General features: G+C 35.8%; 3 protein-coding genes across 3 annotated transcripts; all 3 read left to right on the forward strand.

Annotated features, from left to right (window-relative positions):
• Positions 1-6,894: 6,894 nt before the first annotated feature.
• Positions 6,895-8,605, forward strand: LOC126608548 (60S ribosomal protein L7-2-like). The gene is made up of 6 exons (XM_050276496.1): positions 6,895-7,212; positions 7,327-7,424; positions 7,660-7,717; positions 7,829-7,908; positions 7,996-8,098; positions 8,194-8,605. The coding sequence occupies exons 1-6, from the start codon at positions 7,030-7,032 to the stop codon at positions 8,407-8,409; spliced, it is 738 nt and encodes a 245-aa protein (XP_050132453.1). The 5' UTR covers positions 6,895-7,029; the 3' UTR covers positions 8,410-8,605.
• Positions 8,606-8,664: 59 nt separating this feature from the next.
• On the forward strand, positions 8,665-10,912 carry LOC126608549 (uncharacterized). Its single transcript, XM_050276497.1, has 2 exons — positions 8,665-8,778; positions 10,403-10,912. The coding sequence occupies exons 1-2, from the start codon at positions 8,665-8,667 to the stop codon at positions 10,748-10,750; spliced, it is 462 nt and encodes a 153-aa protein (XP_050132454.1). The 3' UTR covers positions 10,751-10,912.
• LOC126608550 (uncharacterized) lies at positions 10,702-11,994 on the forward strand. Its single transcript, XM_050276498.1, has 3 exons — positions 10,702-10,826; positions 10,921-11,143; positions 11,400-11,994. The coding sequence occupies exons 1-3, from the start codon at positions 10,823-10,825 to the stop codon at positions 11,482-11,484; spliced, it is 312 nt and encodes a 103-aa protein (XP_050132455.1). The 5' UTR covers positions 10,702-10,822; the 3' UTR covers positions 11,485-11,994.
• The last annotated feature ends 8,259 nt before the right edge of the window (positions 11,995-20,253 follow it).

Genomic DNA, 20,253 nt, shown 5'->3' on the forward strand with positions numbered 1-20,253 from the left:
ATATCGACGAAATATCGCCGATATTATCGGTTGTTCGCGCAATGGATATTTAAATAGGTATCCGAATGGTTTTCATCAAAATATCGCGATATTTTTTTAACGGTGCAATCGGAGAAGAACGCCGGAGATGGTGTGCCCATTCCCGAGCCGATTTCGTCCCAAAAACCTTGCAAAAACACGATTTTGAACTTAAATTTCACATATAAGGTTCAAATTTCACACATGCAAGAGGTAATCAACATATGTGATGTCGATCAAAGTGCTGAATTTCAATGGAATCTTACCTGAAAACTTGTTATCTTCGAGTCGAAGACGAACCAGAGAGTCACGAACAGTTTGACAGAGAAGTGGAGAGATCGCAGGAGAAATTGTTCGAAATCTGTCAACAACCTCCTTGCTCAGCGGTGCACCGCCACAAACGAGAAGCCGAAGCGAGCTGAGATCATGCTTCTGAGCCAACTCCGACTTCGCCAGAGCCACGATCAACAGCGGCGACACCGGCATTTACGATATTTTGTGCCTCTCCACGGCCCTCAGCATAGCTTCGAATTCGAACCTCTCCATCAAAACCAAGGTTTCGCCCGTAGCCACCGCCCGAACAACCACGAAGAACCCGAACACGTGGACCAAAGGCAGTGTGAACAACAACACGCCTTGGCCGTCAAATAGGGTCGGGTCAGGTTTGCGCCGAAGGGCATGGAGCGCGGCCATGAGGGCGATGAAATTGCGGTAAGTCAACATAACGCCTTTGACACGGCTGGTGGTGCAGGAGGAGAAAAGAATCTCAGCTCGCTTCGGCTTCCACGTGTTCGGGATCCACCCAGAAATCAGATTGTCGGAAAGATCCAAGCTTTGGAGAGCTCCGATGTTGCTGAGCTCAGGCAGAATTGACCTAGAAAGCTGGTTTCTGAAAAGGAAGAGGGATTCGAGATTGTCAGACTGAGGAGCAGAAGGATCGAGAGAGTGGGAGAAGGATCGAGAGACCTTGGGTCTCTGTACGTGTGTGTGGGAGAATGATCGAGAGAGTAGGAGATATGTGTGTGTGTGGGAGAATGGAGAAGGGGGAGAAGAGAGCTCAGAGAAGAAGAGAGAAGGATCGAGAATTCGAGATTCGAGAGAAAGAGACGTATATGTGTGAGATCTGTGTGCGTGTGTGATGGCATGTCTGTGTGTGTGTGTGGTTGGGTCATCTTATCTGACTCACCTGACTGATTTTACAATCACTTTTTACAATTTCAGACAATGGACAACAAATAATTGAGCTTTAATAATGAAACCGTGTGCCACTGTGAGTCTGTGATATTCTTTCACATGCAAAACCATATGCCACTGTCTGTTATATACTTATATTCTTTCACCTTATCAGAGGTGGAGTATCAGAGGCATTCAGAGCATTTTCGTTTCTTCTTCTTCCCTTACCATTTTCAAAGCCATTCCAGATCCATTCCAAAGCTTGAACACAAAGGGTTCCATATTTAAGGTAAGTTTACAAACTTATATTTATATTATTGTAATTTATACAACAACAAATAAATTTGTATGGACTCGTATGTTAATTTTTTTAAGTAATTAATACTTGCATGTTAATTTTGTAAGTAATTAAGTAATGTTAACAATTACATGTTAATTTTTTTAAGTAATTAAGTAATGTTGTATAATTATTCCCTAGGATAATTTTAATATGTTTAATGTTATTTATTATTTTATTTCCCTTACCATTTTCAAAGCCATTCCAGATCCATTCCAAAGCTTGAACATAAAGGGTTCCATATTTAAGGTAAGTTTACAAACTTATATTTATATTATTGTAATTTATACAACAACAAATAAATTTGTGCGGACTCGTATGTTAATTTTTTTAAGTAATTAATACTTGCATGTTAATTTTTGTAAGTAATTAAGTAATGTTAACAATTACATGTTAATTTTTTTAAGTAATTAAGTAATGTTGTATAATTATTCCCTAGGATAATTTTAATATGTTTAATGTTATTTATTATTTTATTAATATTAGGTTTTATTATCAAATTGGATTATTATTCATTAATATTAGGTTTTTTTTTATTATCAAATTGGATTATTATTCATTAAATTAGATTATTATCAAATTGGATTATTATTCATTAAATTGGATTATTCATTAAATTGGCTTATTATCAAATTTGACTATTCATTAAATTGGATTATTATCAAATTAGATTATTATTAAATTGGATTATTATCAAATTGGATTATTATTCATCACTATGTTTTATATTAGGATTTTTTTTATCAAATTGGATTATTATTCATTAATATTAGGTTTTTTTTATTATCAAATTGGATTATTATTCATTAAATTAGATTATTATCAAATTGGATTATTATTCATTAAATTGGATTATTCATTAAATTGGCTTATTATCAAATTTGACTATTCATTAAATTGGATTATTATTAAATTGGATTATTATCAAATTGGATTATTATTCATCACTATGTTTTATATTAGGATTATTTTTTTATCAAATTGGATTATTATTCATTAATATTAGGTTTCTTTTATTATCAAATTGGATTATTCATTAAATTGGATTATTATTAAATTGGATTATTATCAAATTGGATTATTATTCATCACTATGTTTTATATTAGGATTATTTTTTTATCAAATTGGATTATTATTCATTAATATTAGGTTTTTTTTATTATCAAATTGGATTATTATTCATCACTGTGTTTTATATTAGGATTATTTTTTTATCAAATTGGATTATTATTCATTAATATTAGGTTTGATTATTCCATGTTATTTTTTTAATTACTTAAATTTTTACAATCATTTTCTTTACTTCGTATTTAATTCTTCTGTAGAATAACTTTATTATTTAGGTTCTCTTATATAACCGTCATCACTACTATATTTTTTGGCCAAAAAATATTTGTCTAATTTTCATGAAAAATAAATGTAGGTACGTTTAAGATGTCCAGTGGAGCTACTAAACGTGATCCAGCTTGAGAACATGGAGACCCAATAGACGGAAACAAACATGGCACAATTTGCAAATATTGTGGTCAGGTAATGAAGAGTGGCGGAGTAACACGACTTAAGTACCATCTTAGTGGATTCTCCAGCAAAAAATGTCCAACGATGCGATAATGTCCACCCAGAAGTGAAGGCATTCATCAGCACATTATTAAAAAATAAAAAATAGCAGAAGGAAAAGATAACACATGGAATGGAAAATATTCGAGCTGGGCTACGAGGAGAAGTCATTGGCCAAGCGGTTGACAGTGATGATGATGATGATGAGGCCGAATGTGATAATGACCTAGGACCTGAAGAACGACGCAATTTGAAACAAGCATTACATGCCTCCAAACAGTCAGCATGGGAAAGAGAACACCTTCATAAAATTCCTAATAGAGCACAAGGTTCTGGGACAAGTGGTGGTGCACAAATGAGACGGGGAGGCAGTCTTAGAGAATCACAACCAACACCACCAATAGCCCCAAGTTTATATAAGTCATCCAAAGCACGTCAAAAGAGTGTTTGGAGTTATTTCACTGGAGGTAATGTGAAGGAGGGAATGGGGCGTCTAATTAGCAAGTTCTTTATCTATGAAAATGTCTCTGCTGCGAAGGCATCATCACATCATTTCAAAAATATGGTAGTGGGATGTCAACAAACCGGTGTTGGAGTACAACCTCCCACTCCCTATGAGATAAGAAACAAATATTTGGATATGGAGTATAAAGACATTAGCGAGTATGTTAACAAGTTGAGGTCAAAGTGGGAAACTAATGGTTGCACAATCATGTGTGACGGATGGACTGACCCGACCAAATTGTCTATCATAAACTTCATGGTATACTCCAAGGGAAAGACAATTTTTTTTAAGTCTGTTGATGCTTCAGACCATATAAAGAACTACAAGTATATTTACAAATTATTGAGGGATGTAATCATGGAGGTGGGAGAGCATAATGTTGTCCAAGTCGTGACCGAAAACGGTTCTGCATTTGTCAAAGTTGGAAAAAAGTTAATGAAGCATCATAATGTGTTTTGGACATCATGTGCAGCATATTGTATTGATCTCATGTTTGAGGCAATGGGGAATTTTGCAAAGGAGAAATTATTCGTCCAGCTACCACTCGATTCGCCACCAACTATATTGCATTAGACAACCTACTTAAGAAGAAAGTAAGGTTGAAGCAACTATTCACTAGTGACGATTGGGCCAACCACAATTTGAGCCGCTCAAATGCAGGTCGTATGGTGGAAAGTATAGTGCTTGATCATGTTTTTTGGACTCAATCAGAACATGTGTGCCAAGTGTTTGAACCTCTTTACAAAGTTTTACAGATCGTTGACACAGAAATGTATCCTACTATGGGGGCAATATATAAGTTGATGCGTGTAGTGAAGGATGAAATGGAAAGAAAACATGGTGCAAGGTGGGTCATAAAGATAATTGAAGACCGATGGTATAAAACATTATACCATGATTTGCATGCAGCAGGTATAAATTATGTCATAATTTGCAATTCATTTCTTTAGTTGCATAAGTATTATTTCTCTTATTAGAGTATGTGTTTATTTGAACAGCATATTATTTGAATCCCCGATACCAATACAGACCTGATGTTGGAGATGATGGTACCCTTATACTTGCTATACATAATGTATACTCTAAATTAGACCCTGCATCACCATCAGTTGGCCAATTTGGAAATAAGGTACACAATTACTTAAATTATAATAATTACTTTGTTGGATTAAACTAACATGATTTATTGAATTCAGCTAACATGGTTTAAAGATGCAAGAAGAACTTTTGGAGAACCAACATCAGTTGCTGCTCGAACAAATATATCTCCTAGTGAGTATAAACATATTTCACTATAAGTTTATAATAGAATTTGTTGGAGTTATTAGGCTTATCAACATTGTTTTTCATTGTAGCTGAATGGTGGATCATGTATGGGACCGATGCACCAACTGTGAGAAAGTTAGCAATCAAAGTATTATCACAAATAACTTCCTCATCTGCTTGTGAAAGAAATTGGAGCACATTTGCACTCATACACACAAAGCAAAGAAATAAGTTGGCTCATAGTAGCTTGGAAAAATTAGTTTATTGCTACTACAACATGAAGCTTCAAATTCGAGATAAGGAAGCAGAAATAGATCATGTCAACCGTGGTGACCCACTAGATGTGTTTGATATTGTTGGTGAAGATGATGATACAGAGGGTAACCAACTTTATCAATGGATTAGACCTCTTCATTTAGATGATGATGAAGGCAACCCAGCTCCCAGAGTTGCTGAAGAAGCACGTAATGAAAGGATAAAATGTAGAAAGAGTATTAGAGGAGGATGTGGGATCTAGCAGCGCTGACTCTTTGGAAGAACTTTTGCGCCCAAGACCAAGAAACACTGGAATTCCACATTCTTCCAATCCTACACAACCATTACATCGTGCTGATACTAATGATAGCTCTAGTACAAGATCAGGAGACTCACCTACCACCGGAGGTGGGAATGATGAAGGATATAGTGGAGCTGAAGGTAGTGGAGCTGGATATGGAAACTATGTTGGACCACCTCCCGGATTTATGAGCCCCTTCACTGGTGAGGCAAACTTCACGCATGCAACACAGGATGATGACCATGGCAGTAGGCGGGCAGGACCAGGAATTGGTGCCATAGGGAAGGACTATACTCGTAGAGAAAGTGGCAAGGAGATTTTGTCAAGTCAAGAAGATGACTCGTTATCTAGAACTTCGGACTCTGTTGGAATGGGAAGTAGTAACTATGTTAATACTCATAACCAACCATTTCTCTATCCTTCATATCCCATTCCTGTTGGGATGGAATCGAGCGACTCATAGAAACAATTTGAGATTCAATCTTCAAATGATTTTGTTTATGGACAATGTTAACCAATCTCGGATCCATATGGGTGGCATGTTAACAATTACATGCAAAACTATTTTGGGGATTTATCATTTGATAACTACTCTTCACAATACACTCACTCTACACATAGAGATGATGAAGATAGTGAAAAATTTGAACCTCATAGGAACTCTATGTGGTACTAAGTCACTCATGTATCTTACCATGCAATGTATAAAGTGTAAAATATTGTACTAATTCATTATATATAAATGATTATGATGTGTTTAAACTTCTTTCATTAATTACTACATATTTTCTACACTCACAATATTTGTCAGCTCGCTATATAATCAACTTGATAATGTTAAATCCATCATACAATGCATTTCTTCCAATTTTTTGTGATAAACTAATAGATAATTGACTAAATAAACATCCTGCAAAGTTTCAATAAAAATTTCCAAGTTTTTCTTACAATTTCCATGGTTTCCATTTAATTTTTATCGATATCGATATTATCCCGATATTTCCATCGATATTTTCGTGTTTTCGGACTACTGATATTTCCGATATTACCGATATTTAATACCTTGATCCGACTCATCCACTAAGACCTAGTTTGGGAGTGAGATGCTTAAAAAAAAAGCACCTATGAAAAAAAGCTGTGAGGGTTTTAGGTGTTTGGTAAACTGAAAAAAAAGGGCTTATTTTGGAAGCTGCTGTGAGAATAAGCTGAAATCAAAGGAAAAAGCTGAAGCTGCTATTTGCAGCTTTGGAAAACTGGCTTTTTTTTCAAAGCACACGGAGCTACAATGCTTCTTTAATGAAAAGACCCACTATTAGACTGCTTTTTTTTTTTTCCAAAAGCACTTTTACAAAAAAGTTTACCAAACACTCTGCTGATTTATTTCACAGCCGCTTATTCTCGCAGCACAGCCGTTTATTCTCACAGCAGTTTTTTTTCAAAACACAGTAATACCAAATCAACCCTAAATGCGACGCCTTGTCAGCTGTAGATTATAGCCAACACCTAAAACCCTAATTTTTATTTCTTCCATCTCTCTTTATCTGCAGCCGCCACCCGCACGCTCCTACTTTGTACTTCTTCTACTCCTGATACCATTTTTGCAGAGAGAGAGAGAGATGGGCGAAGAAGTGAAGGCGGCGCTGGTGGTTCCGGAGTCAGTGCTGAAGAAGAGAAAGAGAGAGGAGCAATGGGCCCTTGCTAAAAAGCAAGACCTCGAATCTGCCAAGAAGAAGAGCTCCGAAAACCGCAAGCTGATCTACAACCGGGCCAAGCAGTACGCCAAGGAGTACGATGAGGAGGTACATATGCAATACGCGTTTGATTAGTACCGGTCTATTTATTTGATCAATTTTGGAATTGGTACTGGGATTTCAATTGGGTTTTGATGGTCTAATTTGTCCCCTTTTTTTCAGCAAAAGGAGTTGATTCGATTGAAGCGCGAAGCGAAACTGAAGGGTGGGTTTTATGTAAACCCAGAGGCCAAGCTGTTGTTCATCATCAGGATTCGTGGGTATGTATCAATTTGGTTTAATGCTGATTGGGTTTGTTTGTTTTTGTTTGTTTGTTTTTTGTTTTCGTCAAAAGAACGATTTGTTAGATAAAATGTTGGATTAGGGAGCCGACAGGGTTCGAACCCATGCCAAACGCTCCTCTCTACCACTGTGGTAGAGGGCCACTTGTTGATTGGGTTTGTATTTGGTTTAATGCTGATTGTGATCTTTGTCTTGGTGTTTTTTAACATTCAGAATCAATGCTATTGACCCAAAAACTAAGAAGATTTTGCAGCTTCTTCGTTTGAGACAGGTAAAATCCTGATCGAATCTAGTATTTCTGGAATGGGTAATTGCAGTGGAGTAATAAAATGCAATTGATATTTTAATTCTCTGGTTTTCATTTGTTTTTTGGTTGTTGCAGATATTCAATGGTGTGTTCTTGAAAGTAAACAAGGCCACATTGAACATGCTTCACAGGGTTGAACCCTATGTGACCTACGGGTATGTCATTTTTTTTCGTTTCGAGCTTCATAGTCTCATGATCGTTTATCCCGGGTTGTTTTGTTAATTTGATGTAATGGACTTCAGGTATCCTAATTTGAAGAGTGTCAAGGAGTTAATCTACAAGAGGGGTTATGGGAAACTTAACAAGCAGAGAACTGCTTTGACTGACAATTCAATTGTTGAACAGGTAGAGAAAGTACATGATTAGTAAAGTTTAATAACGTGATCAATTTTTGTTTAAACACATTGGCGTTCTTTCATTGACATTTCTTGAAATCACAGGCTTTGGGCAAGTTGGGAATTATCTGTGTGGAGGATCTTATCCATGAGATCTTGACTGTTGGGCCTCACTTCAAGGAGGCAAACAACTTCCTTTGGCCATTTAAGCTTAAGGCTCCTCTCGGTGGTCTGAAGAAGAAGAGAAATCACTATGTTGAAGGCGGTGATGCTGGAAACCGTGAAGACTATATCAATGAGCTCATCAGGAGGATGAATTAGATTTATGCAAGTACATTTCTTTTTGAAATTTTGAGGTGTTCACTTCTTTTATTTTGCATCCATCAACCTTTTACGACTTAGTTCTCCTATTTCGTCGTGAAATCTAATTGGTGATATCTTTACAAACATGGTTTGGCATTGATTTTTCTTACCATGAAATATTGTGGAATGCAAGTTTAGGAGCATTGGATTCTCAGTACTAGTCCTATTTCATGTAGTTGATGCCAAGCATTATACAAAGTATTAAATAGGAGTATGCATACTACATTTTTGGTTTCAAGTTCTCATGCCATCAGAATCTGCTGTCCTTGCCGATCAGTTTCTTCAAAATTTCAACGTACCGGAGAACAAATTATACCAAATTCAAAGGTAAGGTAATTTATCACAAAAATATACGAAGAACAAAGGTTTAGATTTTGCAAAAAATCTAGGATTTAGGGTCTTGCAGAATCAAAACTTTGGAGTATGAAGATTTAGGGTTTAAGGTTTTGTTTTTGTTGTTGGCATCAGAACTTTGTATGAATCGAATCAGAGTAGCAAGTAGTGACTGTTTGGTGGACATCAAAGCAAAAGCCCTATCTGCGCTCTCTCTCTCTCTCTCTCTCTCTCTCTCTCTCCCTCTCTCTCACACACACACTCATCGTTCCTCAAACCCTGAGAGGCTCTCTCTTGTAGAACTGTTAGACATTTGACCGAACGAATCTAATAGCTCTGGTTAAGATGTGCGACTTTAATGTGCGCTTTTGCTGTCCATTGACGAATTTTCACTAACGCTCAACCCTTCCCCTCTTCGGGTATGATGACTCTAGACCGTCTTCCGCAATGTATATCTTATAACAGGTTTAAGAGTCAATCCTCTAACCCTTAACCCTTCCCCTCTTTTAGTTTTCTTTTTTTCTGAAACAATCGGTGGTATCCACACTAAGGGGATGAGAGAGTGTGTTAAGCCTTACAATGGGCTTGCCATAGTAATGTGATTCAACTTCGACTTGGCGAGAATCGAATCTAAAACCTCTCTTACAAGTGAAGATGAATATAACTAGATTGTAGTGCTAAGTGGTGCTATACCATTAAACGTGTACAACATATTTACATAAAATAAATAGTAGTTGTTGATAGTTTTACCATTTACACCAATATTATACAAATAAAGAGTTGTTCGAAATATAACCGCATTGTGGTGCTTTGACCACTAAGCAATAGTTAAACTATATTTACACAACTTGTCTAGTGCTGCTTTTCAATGCTATTCCACTCTTAAGATTGATTCATTTTTCTCTTAAAAAACTAATTATTTCATTACTAATCAATATAGCTTACAAATGTCAGTTACAAACATTCTCAAAATAAAAAAACTTCTCGATTTACCAATAAGCAGAAATAATTAAACGTAGAAGCTTCAAATATGTAATACGATTCCTATATATGGGGTAATCATCAAGAATCAGAGTAAAATCTAGTTGGGTCTTAGACTTTTGGAAGAACCTAGATTATAATATCAGTAAAATCGATATTGTGAAATTATGAAATTGTGAAATTGTGAAAATGTCGAAATGTGATCTTGTGAAATTGTGAATATGTCTTATGGTGAAATTGTGAAAATTGTGAAAATTGTGAATATGATATGTGAAAATTGCAGTTAATATGTGAAATTATAGGAAAATACAGAAATTTGAATAATTGTAGAAATATGTGAGAATTGTAAGAAATATGTGAAATTTGTTGAAAATTTGTAAAAATTGTATAAATATGTGAAAATTTGTGAAATATTACGAAAATAGGAAAGAAATTAAATTTGTAAGAAAGAAATTAAATTCATAGGAACAAAATTAAATTTGTAGGAGAGAAATTAAATTTGTAGGAATTAAATTAAATTTGTAGGGAAGTAATTAAATTTGTAGTAAGGAAATTAAATTTGTAGGAAAAATAAATAAAATTGTAGGAACCAAATTAAATTTGTGTGAACGAAATTTATTGTGTTATTTTTTCATAGATATCATCGTGGTTGATCAATAGTGGTCGCCACTCTGCCTCCACTTTGGGCCAGAGTGACCCGGCGGCAGAGATACCGAGTAGAACCCAGGCGGCCAATGCCGAGTCGTCGGCATGCCCCAGTACATTTGCTGCATCAGGTTGGGTGCCTCGATCTGCCAGGCATGTTTATAGCCAGAGACGGCACGAGCATGTGCCAGCCCCACCTCACCTTGTTAAAACTGAGGAGGCTGATGCCGATTCGGTAACTGTGCGCCCGAAAGTAGACGGAGAACTCACAACTGGGAAGAAGACCAAAGTGTGGGGGATGAGATTTGACCTCCAACCAGATCACTGGCTTATAGCATAACCAGATCGTGATCGATTACAACCACTCAATTGGCAAGTGAACCTGAAAGTCAACAGCTTGTTGACTCACGACATGAGTACCATCGTCTGCACCAAGTGTCCCATGCTTCTTTTTTTTATTTATTAAATGCATTTTTTAAGCTAACAACACTTTTTTTTTGTTTATTTCAGACCAATGTATCCAATTATCCATCGACATGCACCACCTGGGTACGGAAGAGTACATAAACCGGGTGTGGGCTAAGCGGTACAAGGAGTGGAAGTACGAGACGCACTTGTACTACAACACTTGTGCATTTCCTGTTGATGTTTCTATCGATCACCCCCAGAGTTTGCAGAGAAGATTGCCAAGTGGGAGTGGTTATGTGGTCATTTTCAGAGCCCGACATTTTTGGTAGGTTTTCTTTATATTTTTCTTCCATTTTTTTTGTTGATATTTAACTTTAATTAAAATTTTTAAAATCGACAGCAAATAAGGCTAGCCGGGAAGCAAAGCCGTACCTTCATCACTCCGGTTCTGGCCCCTATCTTTTCAAATCGGGGAACAGTGTGAACAGGGTTCATTTTTTTTCGGAAGTTGAGGCTTGGGGGATATACATGCAATTATAAATTTCAAAACTATGATCGATAATTTTAATTGTTTTTTTAAGCTTCTATGTTGCAAAAGAAGGACTAGTACCTCGCCTACCTCTCCCAACAATGACTAGATACGCCAATGGAAGAGCTGACACCTGATCTAGATGTGTCTTTGCAGTTGCTGATGGATGGGGTTGGGCGAAGAAAAGGCAAAATGACCTAGGAGCGAGTTGGATCGGGTTTGAGATCTCTGAAGGCTCATCTAGCGGTCTGACTATGTGCAAGGTGTCTTCCAGACTACACTAGTTGGAGATAGAGCTAACAGTCATGTGCCAGTGAGGATAAGAAGCTAGAGAAGAAGCACGCCAACGAGAATAAGTTGTGCGCCATCAAGAAGAAGCTCGGGAGGTAGTCATGCACTAGCGAGAGGATGGCCTTCTGCTTACATTGCTGGGATAGCCCAAACAATGTCACCCTCTTACGTTTGCCTTCTTGATCCTCTGAGCGACCTTCAGCCACCATCCCACCAGCCACCTAGTAGTCGTAGTTAGTTTAGTATTTTACATATAATTGTATGAATATTTTATTTATAATAATCTAAAGTTTTAAAATAAATCAAAATATTAAAGAATAGAATAAATAAATATTTAAGGGTAAATTACACTTTCATACCTTAGGTTTGGGGTCCATTTCAACCTCATACAACAACTTTAAAACATTTCACTTTCATACCTCAAGTACTATTTTATTTCAATATAATACATCCGTTAGATTTTCCATCCATTAATCCGTTAAATGCTGACGTGGCTGACACATTTGTGCCACGTGGCAAATAAAAATATTTTTTTAAATTTTTTTTTAAAAAAACCTGAATTTTCTCAAAAAAAAAAAACCCAGATCTGCAAGAAGAAGAAGAATAGGGAAGAAGAAAGAAAAAGAAAAAAAAAATTGTCCTCCCCCCCCCCGGGGCGACCCAAAAGAAGAAGAAGAAGAAGAAGAGGGAGGAAGAAAAGAAAAGAAAAAAAATTTGTCCTCCCCCCCCCCCCCCACCCAGCGACCCAGAAGAAGAAGAAGAAGAGGGAGGAAGAAAAGAAAAAAAAAAAATTTGTCCCTAACCCCCCCTCCCCAACCCCAGCGACACAAAAGAAAAGAAGAAGAGGAAGAAGAAGAAGAAGAAGAAGAAGAGGGAGGAAGAAAAGAAAAAAAAAAAATTGTCCCCCCCCCCCCCCCAACACCCACACCCACACCCACACCCAACAACCCAGAAGAAGAAGAAGAGGGAGGAAGAAAAGAAAAAAAAAATTTGTCCCTAACCCCCCCCCCCCAACCCCAGCGACAAAGAAGAAGAAGAAGAAGAGGAAGAAGAAGAAAAAGAAGAGGAAGAAGAGAAGAAAAAGAAGAGGGAGGAAGAAAAGAAAAAAAAAAATTTGTCCCCCCACCCCCAACCCAAGCGACAAAGAAGAAGAAGAAGAGGAAGAAGAAGAAAAAGAAGAGGAAGAAGAGAAGAAAAAGAAGAGGGAGGAAGAAAAGAAAAGAAAAAATTTGTCCCCCCCCCCAACCCCCAGCGACAAAGAAGAAGAAGAAGAGGGAGGAAGAAAAGAAAAAAAAAAATTTGTCCCAAACCCCCCCACAACCCCAGCGACAAGGAAGAAGAAGAAGAGGAAGAAGAAGAAAAAGAAGAGGAAGAAGAAGAAGAAGAGGGAGGAAGAAAAGAAAAAAAAAAATCGTCCCTAACCCCCCCCCCCCAACCCCAGCGACAAAGAAGAAGAAAAAGAAGAGGGAGGAAGAAAAGAAAAAAAAAATTAAAAAATTATTTTTTTGCCATGTGACAGACATTTGGCAGCCACGTGGCACAAATGTGCCAGCCACATTAGCATTTAACAGATTAATGGATGGAAAATCTAACGGATGTATTATATTGAAATAAAATAGTACTTGAGGTATGAAAGTGAAATGTTTTAAAATTGTTGTATGGAGTTGTAATAGACTTCAAAACCTGAAGGGCTACTGTGTAATTTACCCAATATTTATTTAAATATTGTTTTAGTTAAGAATTTTAAACAAAAAATTTAAAAACGTTGTTTGACGATTCTTTCATTGGGAAAAATATTTTAAAATTTTTTGTTGCCGAAAACCTGGCGAAATAACAGCGTGGCACATGTTTCATTCGTTGGGCCAAGTTGATCAATGCACTTTACTTGATGAAATAATTTTGTTGGGTAAAATACAATTTGTTTGACGATTTTGTACTATTCGTCGGGTGAACTCTGCACCAACGAAAAAAAAATTCTACCCAAACCCCCCTCAACCCCAGCGACAAAGAAGAAGAAGAAGAGGAAGAAGAAGAAAAAGAAGAGGAAGAAGAAGAAGAAGAGGGAGGAAGAAAAGAAAAAAAAAAAAAATCGTCCCTAACCCCCCCCCCCAACCCCAGCGACAAAGAAGAAGAAAAAGAAGAGGGAGGAAGAAAAGAAAAAAAAAAATTTAAAAAATTATTTTTTTGCCATGTGACAGACATTTGGCAGCCACGTGGCACAAATGTGGCAGCCACATTAGCATTTAACAGATTAATGGATGGAAAATCTAACGGATGTATTATATTGAAATAAAATAGTACTTGAGGTATGAAAGTGAAATGTTTTAAAATTGTTGTATGGAGTTGTAATAGACTTCAAAACCTGAGGGGCTATTGTTTTTGTTAAGAATTTTAAACAAAAAATTTAAAAACGTTGTTTGACGATTCTTTCATTGGGAAAAATATTTTAAAATTTTTTGTTGCCGAAAACCTGGCGAAATAACAGCGTGGCACATGTTTCATTCGTTGGGCCAAGTTGATCAATGCACTTTACTTGATGAAATAATTTTGTTGGGTAAAATACAATTTGTTTGACGATTTTGTACCATTCGTCGGGTGAACTCTGCACCAACGATATTTACGCGACTAACATTACACGACGGAATGGTTTTTAACTTATAAAAAAGGACTTTTGTTTTTTTTTTTTTTTTAAAGATGGGTTTTTCCCTGTTTTGTTTATCTATAGAAAAAAAAAATTTACTAAATGTATCTAACTTTTTATTCATGTATAGTTTCATCGAGATACAATCTCAATCATGATGTAACTTTCTTATTCCTAAATGGGCTTCTTCAATTTTTATAAATTGTCGGACCAAAATTATAAACAATTTGTCTATTTTTAGTGCAAGTTGCTACCTTCATACGTACGTGCGGTCGCCATACCTACTTACGTAAGTGCGGTCGCCATACTAGAGGAGACGCCGTTGTATTACACCTATCCCCTGCATGTAGATTTATCATATGCCCGAGGGACCGCGTGTCCTCTCCTTTTCATATTTTATTATAAGGTTCGTTTGTGTACATATACAAACCAATACACACACACACACACATATATATATATATATATATATATATATATAGAGAGAGAGAGGGAGAGAGAGAGAGAGAGAGAGAGAGAGAGAGAGAGAGAGAGAAGCAATGGAGGCTTACAAAGAGAGAAGAGAGCAGCTGATGGAGGAAGAGAAAAAAGAGGAGGAGGAGGAAAGAAGAATAATACAATAACTGACGATGAGTCTGCAACAAGCAAGAATATGAGGGTTGGATTTGACCCAGTGGCTAAAGCAATCATTCAAGAGTGCATAATCAGTCATGACGGCGGAAACCGCGGTGTAGCTAAAGGCCCTGATGATGTTCTTGCGTTCTCTCGATCTGATCACAAAACTGACTCTTCACTTGAGTGACTGCGTACTGATCAGGGTGAATAATGTAACATTTCTACTGTATGCCCTTTGACATATTATATATCTTGTTTTTTAATTAAAAGTTGAATATTAGAGTCCGCAACGAACAAGACTAACAAGAATAATAAGAATATTATTAATAGAGAAGAATGTCGGAACGGCTACAAAACCCTAAGAGACTACATCGTGACTAGCTTGATATTCTACGAGCTACAAAACATCATATATATAGATAACTAACATAACCCTAATAAGCAAGAAAATGAAACCCTAATAGTAATGGGCTAAACCCAAATTCAAACAATAAAATAATCATAAATTCCAACACTCCCTGTCAAACTCATGGTGGTACATGTCATGAGTTTGCCAACAAGCAGATGTGGATGCAAGCTTCGTTAGGCGGACAAGACAAGACAAGCTTCGTTAGGCGGACACGAAAAGGCAAGTTCCATTAGGCAGACACGACAAGGCAATCTTTTATCTTTTTCTTTTTCTCTTTTTCTTTTTCCTTTTTTTCCTTTTTTTCCTTTTTTTCCTTTTTTTTTTGTTTTCTGGTGGGCATGATGGCGGGTTTGATGCAGGTTGATGGGTTCAACAAATCTGATCAGGTGGGCTTGGTTGGCATAGCGACAAATGTACAGCAGCAGGTCCGGGAGCGAAGCATTTTGAGTTAGGGATGGGAGCAGGTACATCAGCGGTGCGAGACAAAGGGGTAGCAGTGGTATGGTGGATCGGTCAGATCGGCGGGTTGGGATTTGGGTTGCAGGTTCCTTCAGTGCTGGGGTTTTCAGGTATGGGGGATGGATGCAAGCGGTTGCTTTGGTGCAAGTTTGGGTTCTGGCAGATAATGAATGGCGAACGGTGTGGTGTGCCTCCTAACCCCAAGCAAACATATTCAACTTTTTTCCTTTGTTTCCAAACAACAAAACCCTAATTAAAACAAAACTGATACTGAACGAACAAACAAATCGATATCAACCCCAAAACAGATTAATTCCCGAAGGATTTAACCTGCTCTGATACCAAGTTGAATATCAGAGTGCGTAACGAACAAGACTAACAAAAATAATAAGAATATTATTATTAGAGAAGAATGCCAGAACGACTACAAAACCTTAAGAGACAACATCGTGACTAGCTTGATATTCTACGAGCTACAAAGCATCATATATATAGAGAACTAACCTAACCCTAATAAGTAAGAAAACGAAGCCCTAATAGTAATGGGCTAAGCCCAAATTCAAATAATAAAATAATCCTAAATTCCAACAAAAAAAATATATATATCTTATCTGCATAATTTAACAGTATAATATATATTGGGTTTATGTGTACAATATTAAATTCTCGAGTCTCCAACACTCTTGAGGAATACAAAAACTCACCACTTGAAAGTGTTGATCTTGGAGATACAGAGTTATGGAGCTCACTAGTCAAGTGAATCCATCTAATAAATACAGAGTTTAAATTGTAAAGTTAAAAAATTATATATAAAAAATTAAATTTCAACTCTCACTTCCGCTGCAAAACATGTAGAGAAGGGTAAAAAGCATCCCTTGAATCAACCTTTCATGAACTGCAGGTAACTTTTGAAACGAGATTAACATTTGAAGTCAATATTAACGGAGTAAGAATTATTACCAAAAATAAAGACTCCTAAGATTCTAAAAGGGTAACTATTTGAAGACGAAAAAAATAACACTTTCTAATACAAGTGAATCCAGTTGAAACAACTTAAATGCAGAGCATGGCTGGTGTGACAAAAAATATAAAACAATATTGACAAATAAATCAAGGGGAGTGATATCACACATCCCTTTTTACTTCTCCCACACCTTTTTAGTTTTCAACCGTCAGATCGGATGAATTGAAGAAGATCAACGGACATAAATTAACAAAGGGTGTGTGAGAAGTACCACACACCCCTAAATCAAAAGGTATAATGGTTAGATTTGCAACATATGGACACGTCCTGCAGATATATCTACACGAAGCATGATCCAAATTATGACAACCAAGAAGGATTTCCCGTGAGTTATCAAAATAGCTATCTTGTGTGTGTACGTATATCAGATAATATAAACAACAAGAAGTTTCAGATAATATAAACAACATGAAGTTTCTTCATCATATAATTGAGAGGATAAGGTGAAATTCAAGGCCATACCGATTGGTACGTATTAGCCACAGATGATATTTCTAAATATCTAAATGCATGTGAGGACATTGGACCCTAGTCATCTTCCATACAACATATGTTTACGAGACATACCGTTTTATATCCTATCTCATATTTAGGGGTGGTTCAGTATGGGATCCCAAACCAAAAATGGAATCTCGAATCCTAAACTGAAAATTTTGGGGATGAGAATTTGAAGACCAATCCCAAACCAAAATTTCGGTATTCCCAATTTTCGGGATTTCTAAAATATTTTCGGTATTTCGGGATGGTTTGGTATTCTCAAATTTCATACAAATTGAAATAAAAATCTTTCATACCATGCAACCCAAATAAAATAAGTAACAAAACCCAAAAGTAAAAAAATAAGTTACAAACCTAATATGGTTTCGTATTGAACAAATAGACACATTTGTGAGAGGTTTGTACGGGTAAATGTGGCGATAAATGGTTATGGTTACTACCTGTAGGCCACACCAATTATATTGCTAGTAGTAGTTAGCAACCGTTCAAATGTATATTATATATATATTGGAAAACTAACCAAAACCCCCCAAATTTTTTCATTTTAATCATAAGGACAAAACAATTCAATAATACCCAAAATGGGCATGTAAAAGAAGACAAGAGAGAGAGCATTTTAAGGGAGAAAGCGTTTCAGGGATATCACATGCAAAAATTGTGCACCAGGAGACAAACCATGCAGCAAATTCACATGCAAAATAAGACAAGCAAGTTCACATGTAAAGCAAAAATCAGGCCACGTTTCAAAAACAGTGCTGACAATTTCAGCAACAGTAGATGCATAGTGACAAATGACAAGTACCAAGGAGATGTCCACACTATTTATTTTTAATACCATTGTATCCTCATTCAGTCTATATACAAGGGGAGTTTCATTCATTGAAAAGACATCTCAACCACTCAACACCTGAACACCCTACTCTCATACTCACACCATCTTCATACTCTCAAGCATCCGTAGTCTTCATAGCATCCTTGTAAACACTTTCTTGTAAACAACTATCTTTGTAAACATTCCATATATCAATAAAAGTTAAAGTGCACATATTCAAGCAATCTCCAAGTCTTAGGTAAGCTTTCTTTACTTTCTTTAGTGTGTTTGTTAAATTAGACTTCTAGTCCAAAACAGGGAAACACTATTGTAGTTATATTATTAACCTGCTAAACTAACGATCATATTTTGTTCGAGCACTCTGTTATAGTTGAATGTTTGCCATATAAATAACTGGACATTAACCAGGGTACCTCTGAGTTCTTCGCACCTCTAAGTTCAGCCATTAAGGCCTTATACTTGTACTGTGAGTGACCGTCATGCTGAAACATGTCGAGTTTTATGTGCAAGGTTTTATGTCTAGTTGTTATAATAGCCATCCGACTATTTAACTGGGCCTGCTGTGCGAATCTGGTATCAGAGCCAAGTTTAGCATTTTAATAGTATAATTATAATAGTAAAGTACCTTGAGGATGGAAATCATTGATTCAACTAATATCATATTTGTTTATTGTGTATGAACAACAGATATTATTGTCATTGTAGACCTTGCCAACCACAACCACCAAATATTTATTGTTCTAGACACCCAACTATAACTAGTATAAAGAGAAGATTAGTATATATATATATATATATATATCCAAAAGAATTACCAGTAATTTGAAGAAGCAGAAGTTTTATCTTGGTTATCTTGAGTATACTTCATTTATTCGTAAATATAATAATACAGAAGTGCAGCATAAAATTTTAGAAGCAAAAGGAGCAACATATCAAGTTTTAGAGACCATGAGAGAAGAAAGAGAGTTTCTAAGAAACCAGTTAGCCGTAACTCTAGAGAAAGGTAGATTGTAGTTTATGATAAATTAACTTAATTTAGAAATTAGTAAACCTCAAAAAAGAAAAATAACCTTAGACCAAAATAGTTTAGTTTATTATTTTCCATTGAAAAAGCATAATCATATTTTGCACAGTGAAGAAAATCCACAAGCCAATAGTATTGTAGATCTTATTATTAGTCAAGCAGAAAATATAAAATTAGAAAATAAAAAGTATAATAATTTGTTAAACCAGTTGTTAGAGTATTTTCAGAAAAATTCCATAAAAACAATTAGACAAAATTTAGACTATATTACATCGCAGTTAGAAGTTAATAATAAAAATATTCAAAAGTTTCCTAGCAAAATAGAGATAAAAGAGCTTGTTGATCTCATATATAGTAAGCCGAAACAAGTATAACTTAGATCATTAGAAGTAGTTGAGCAGTTAAAATTAGAAGTCCAAAAAATTCAATTAGTGCAAAAAGAGCTAAGTGAACAAGTAGATAAGTTTCATAATAAAATAGATAAATTATTAGTTTAATTATTAATTTAATGACCGATTCTAGAACTAGCATAAAATATATCCAAGCTTTGAAAGAAATTAGTAAGTTGGACAAAGAACCAGTAGGTTTAACAGATTTTTCAACACAAGTAGCTAGTAGTAATATTCTCATTAGGCAAAATAATTTGATTATTCAATTAGTTTTAAGTTTGGCTGAAAAATTAGATCAAGTTGAAAAACAAATAGCAGAAATAAACCAAGTTTTACATAACACATCTTCATCACTTCCACCATCTTTGCTAGATAAATTAGAAAATTTAACTTTAAGTGCAAATAACAATATTAGAAGACCTAAGCTAAATCCTTTTGATAATAAAAAATGGAACTCTTTAGGAAAAAAAAACAAAAGAAGTAGTTAGAGCTGAAAATATTTATCCAAATAAAAAAGAAGCACAAGAATTTATTAGAAGAGGTTTTGAGAGAACACAGAAAAATAAATATAACTTGTACCAATTAGGTTTATTTGAAAACAAAAGTAGAATTGTAAGTAGCACCAGTCAACATGAAGTTAGCTGTATCGATAAAGAAGTTACCCTTAATTTAATTAGTAAGGAAGCAGTTATGCATTTGAGAAAATCACATTTTAGTGCACAAA

This window comes from Malus sylvestris, chromosome 16, assembly GCF_916048215.2.
Source record: "Malus sylvestris chromosome 16, drMalSylv7.2, whole genome shotgun sequence".
Classification (NCBI taxonomy): Eukaryota; Viridiplantae; Streptophyta; class Magnoliopsida; order Rosales; family Rosaceae; genus Malus; species Malus sylvestris.

Bases quoted from the DNA above. Each gene is read 5' to 3' on its own strand.
- LOC126608548 (XM_050276496.1), top strand. From the start codon at position 7,030: ATGGGCGAAGAAGTGAAGGCGGCGCTGGTGGTTCCGGAGTCAGTGCTG. The intron at 7,425-7,659 runs GTATGTATCAAT...TTTAACATTCAG, and splicing joins TTCATCATCAGGATTCGTGG to AATCAATGCTATTGACCCAA. The intron at 8,099-8,193 runs GTAGAGAAAGTA...TTGAAATCACAG, and splicing joins ACAATTCAATTGTTGAACAG to GCTTTGGGCAAGTTGGGAAT.
- LOC126608549 (XM_050276497.1), top strand. From the start codon at position 8,665: ATGCATACTACATTTTTGGTTTCAAGTTCTCATGCCATCAGAATCTGC. The intron at 8,779-10,402 runs GTAAGGTAATTT...ATTTTTTCATAG, and splicing joins AAATTATACCAAATTCAAAG to ATATCATCGTGGTTGATCAA.
- LOC126608550 (XM_050276498.1), top strand. The intron at 11,144-11,399 runs GTAGGTTTTCTT...TGTTTTTTTAAG, and splicing joins TTCAGAGCCCGACATTTTTG to CTTCTATGTTGCAAAAGAAG.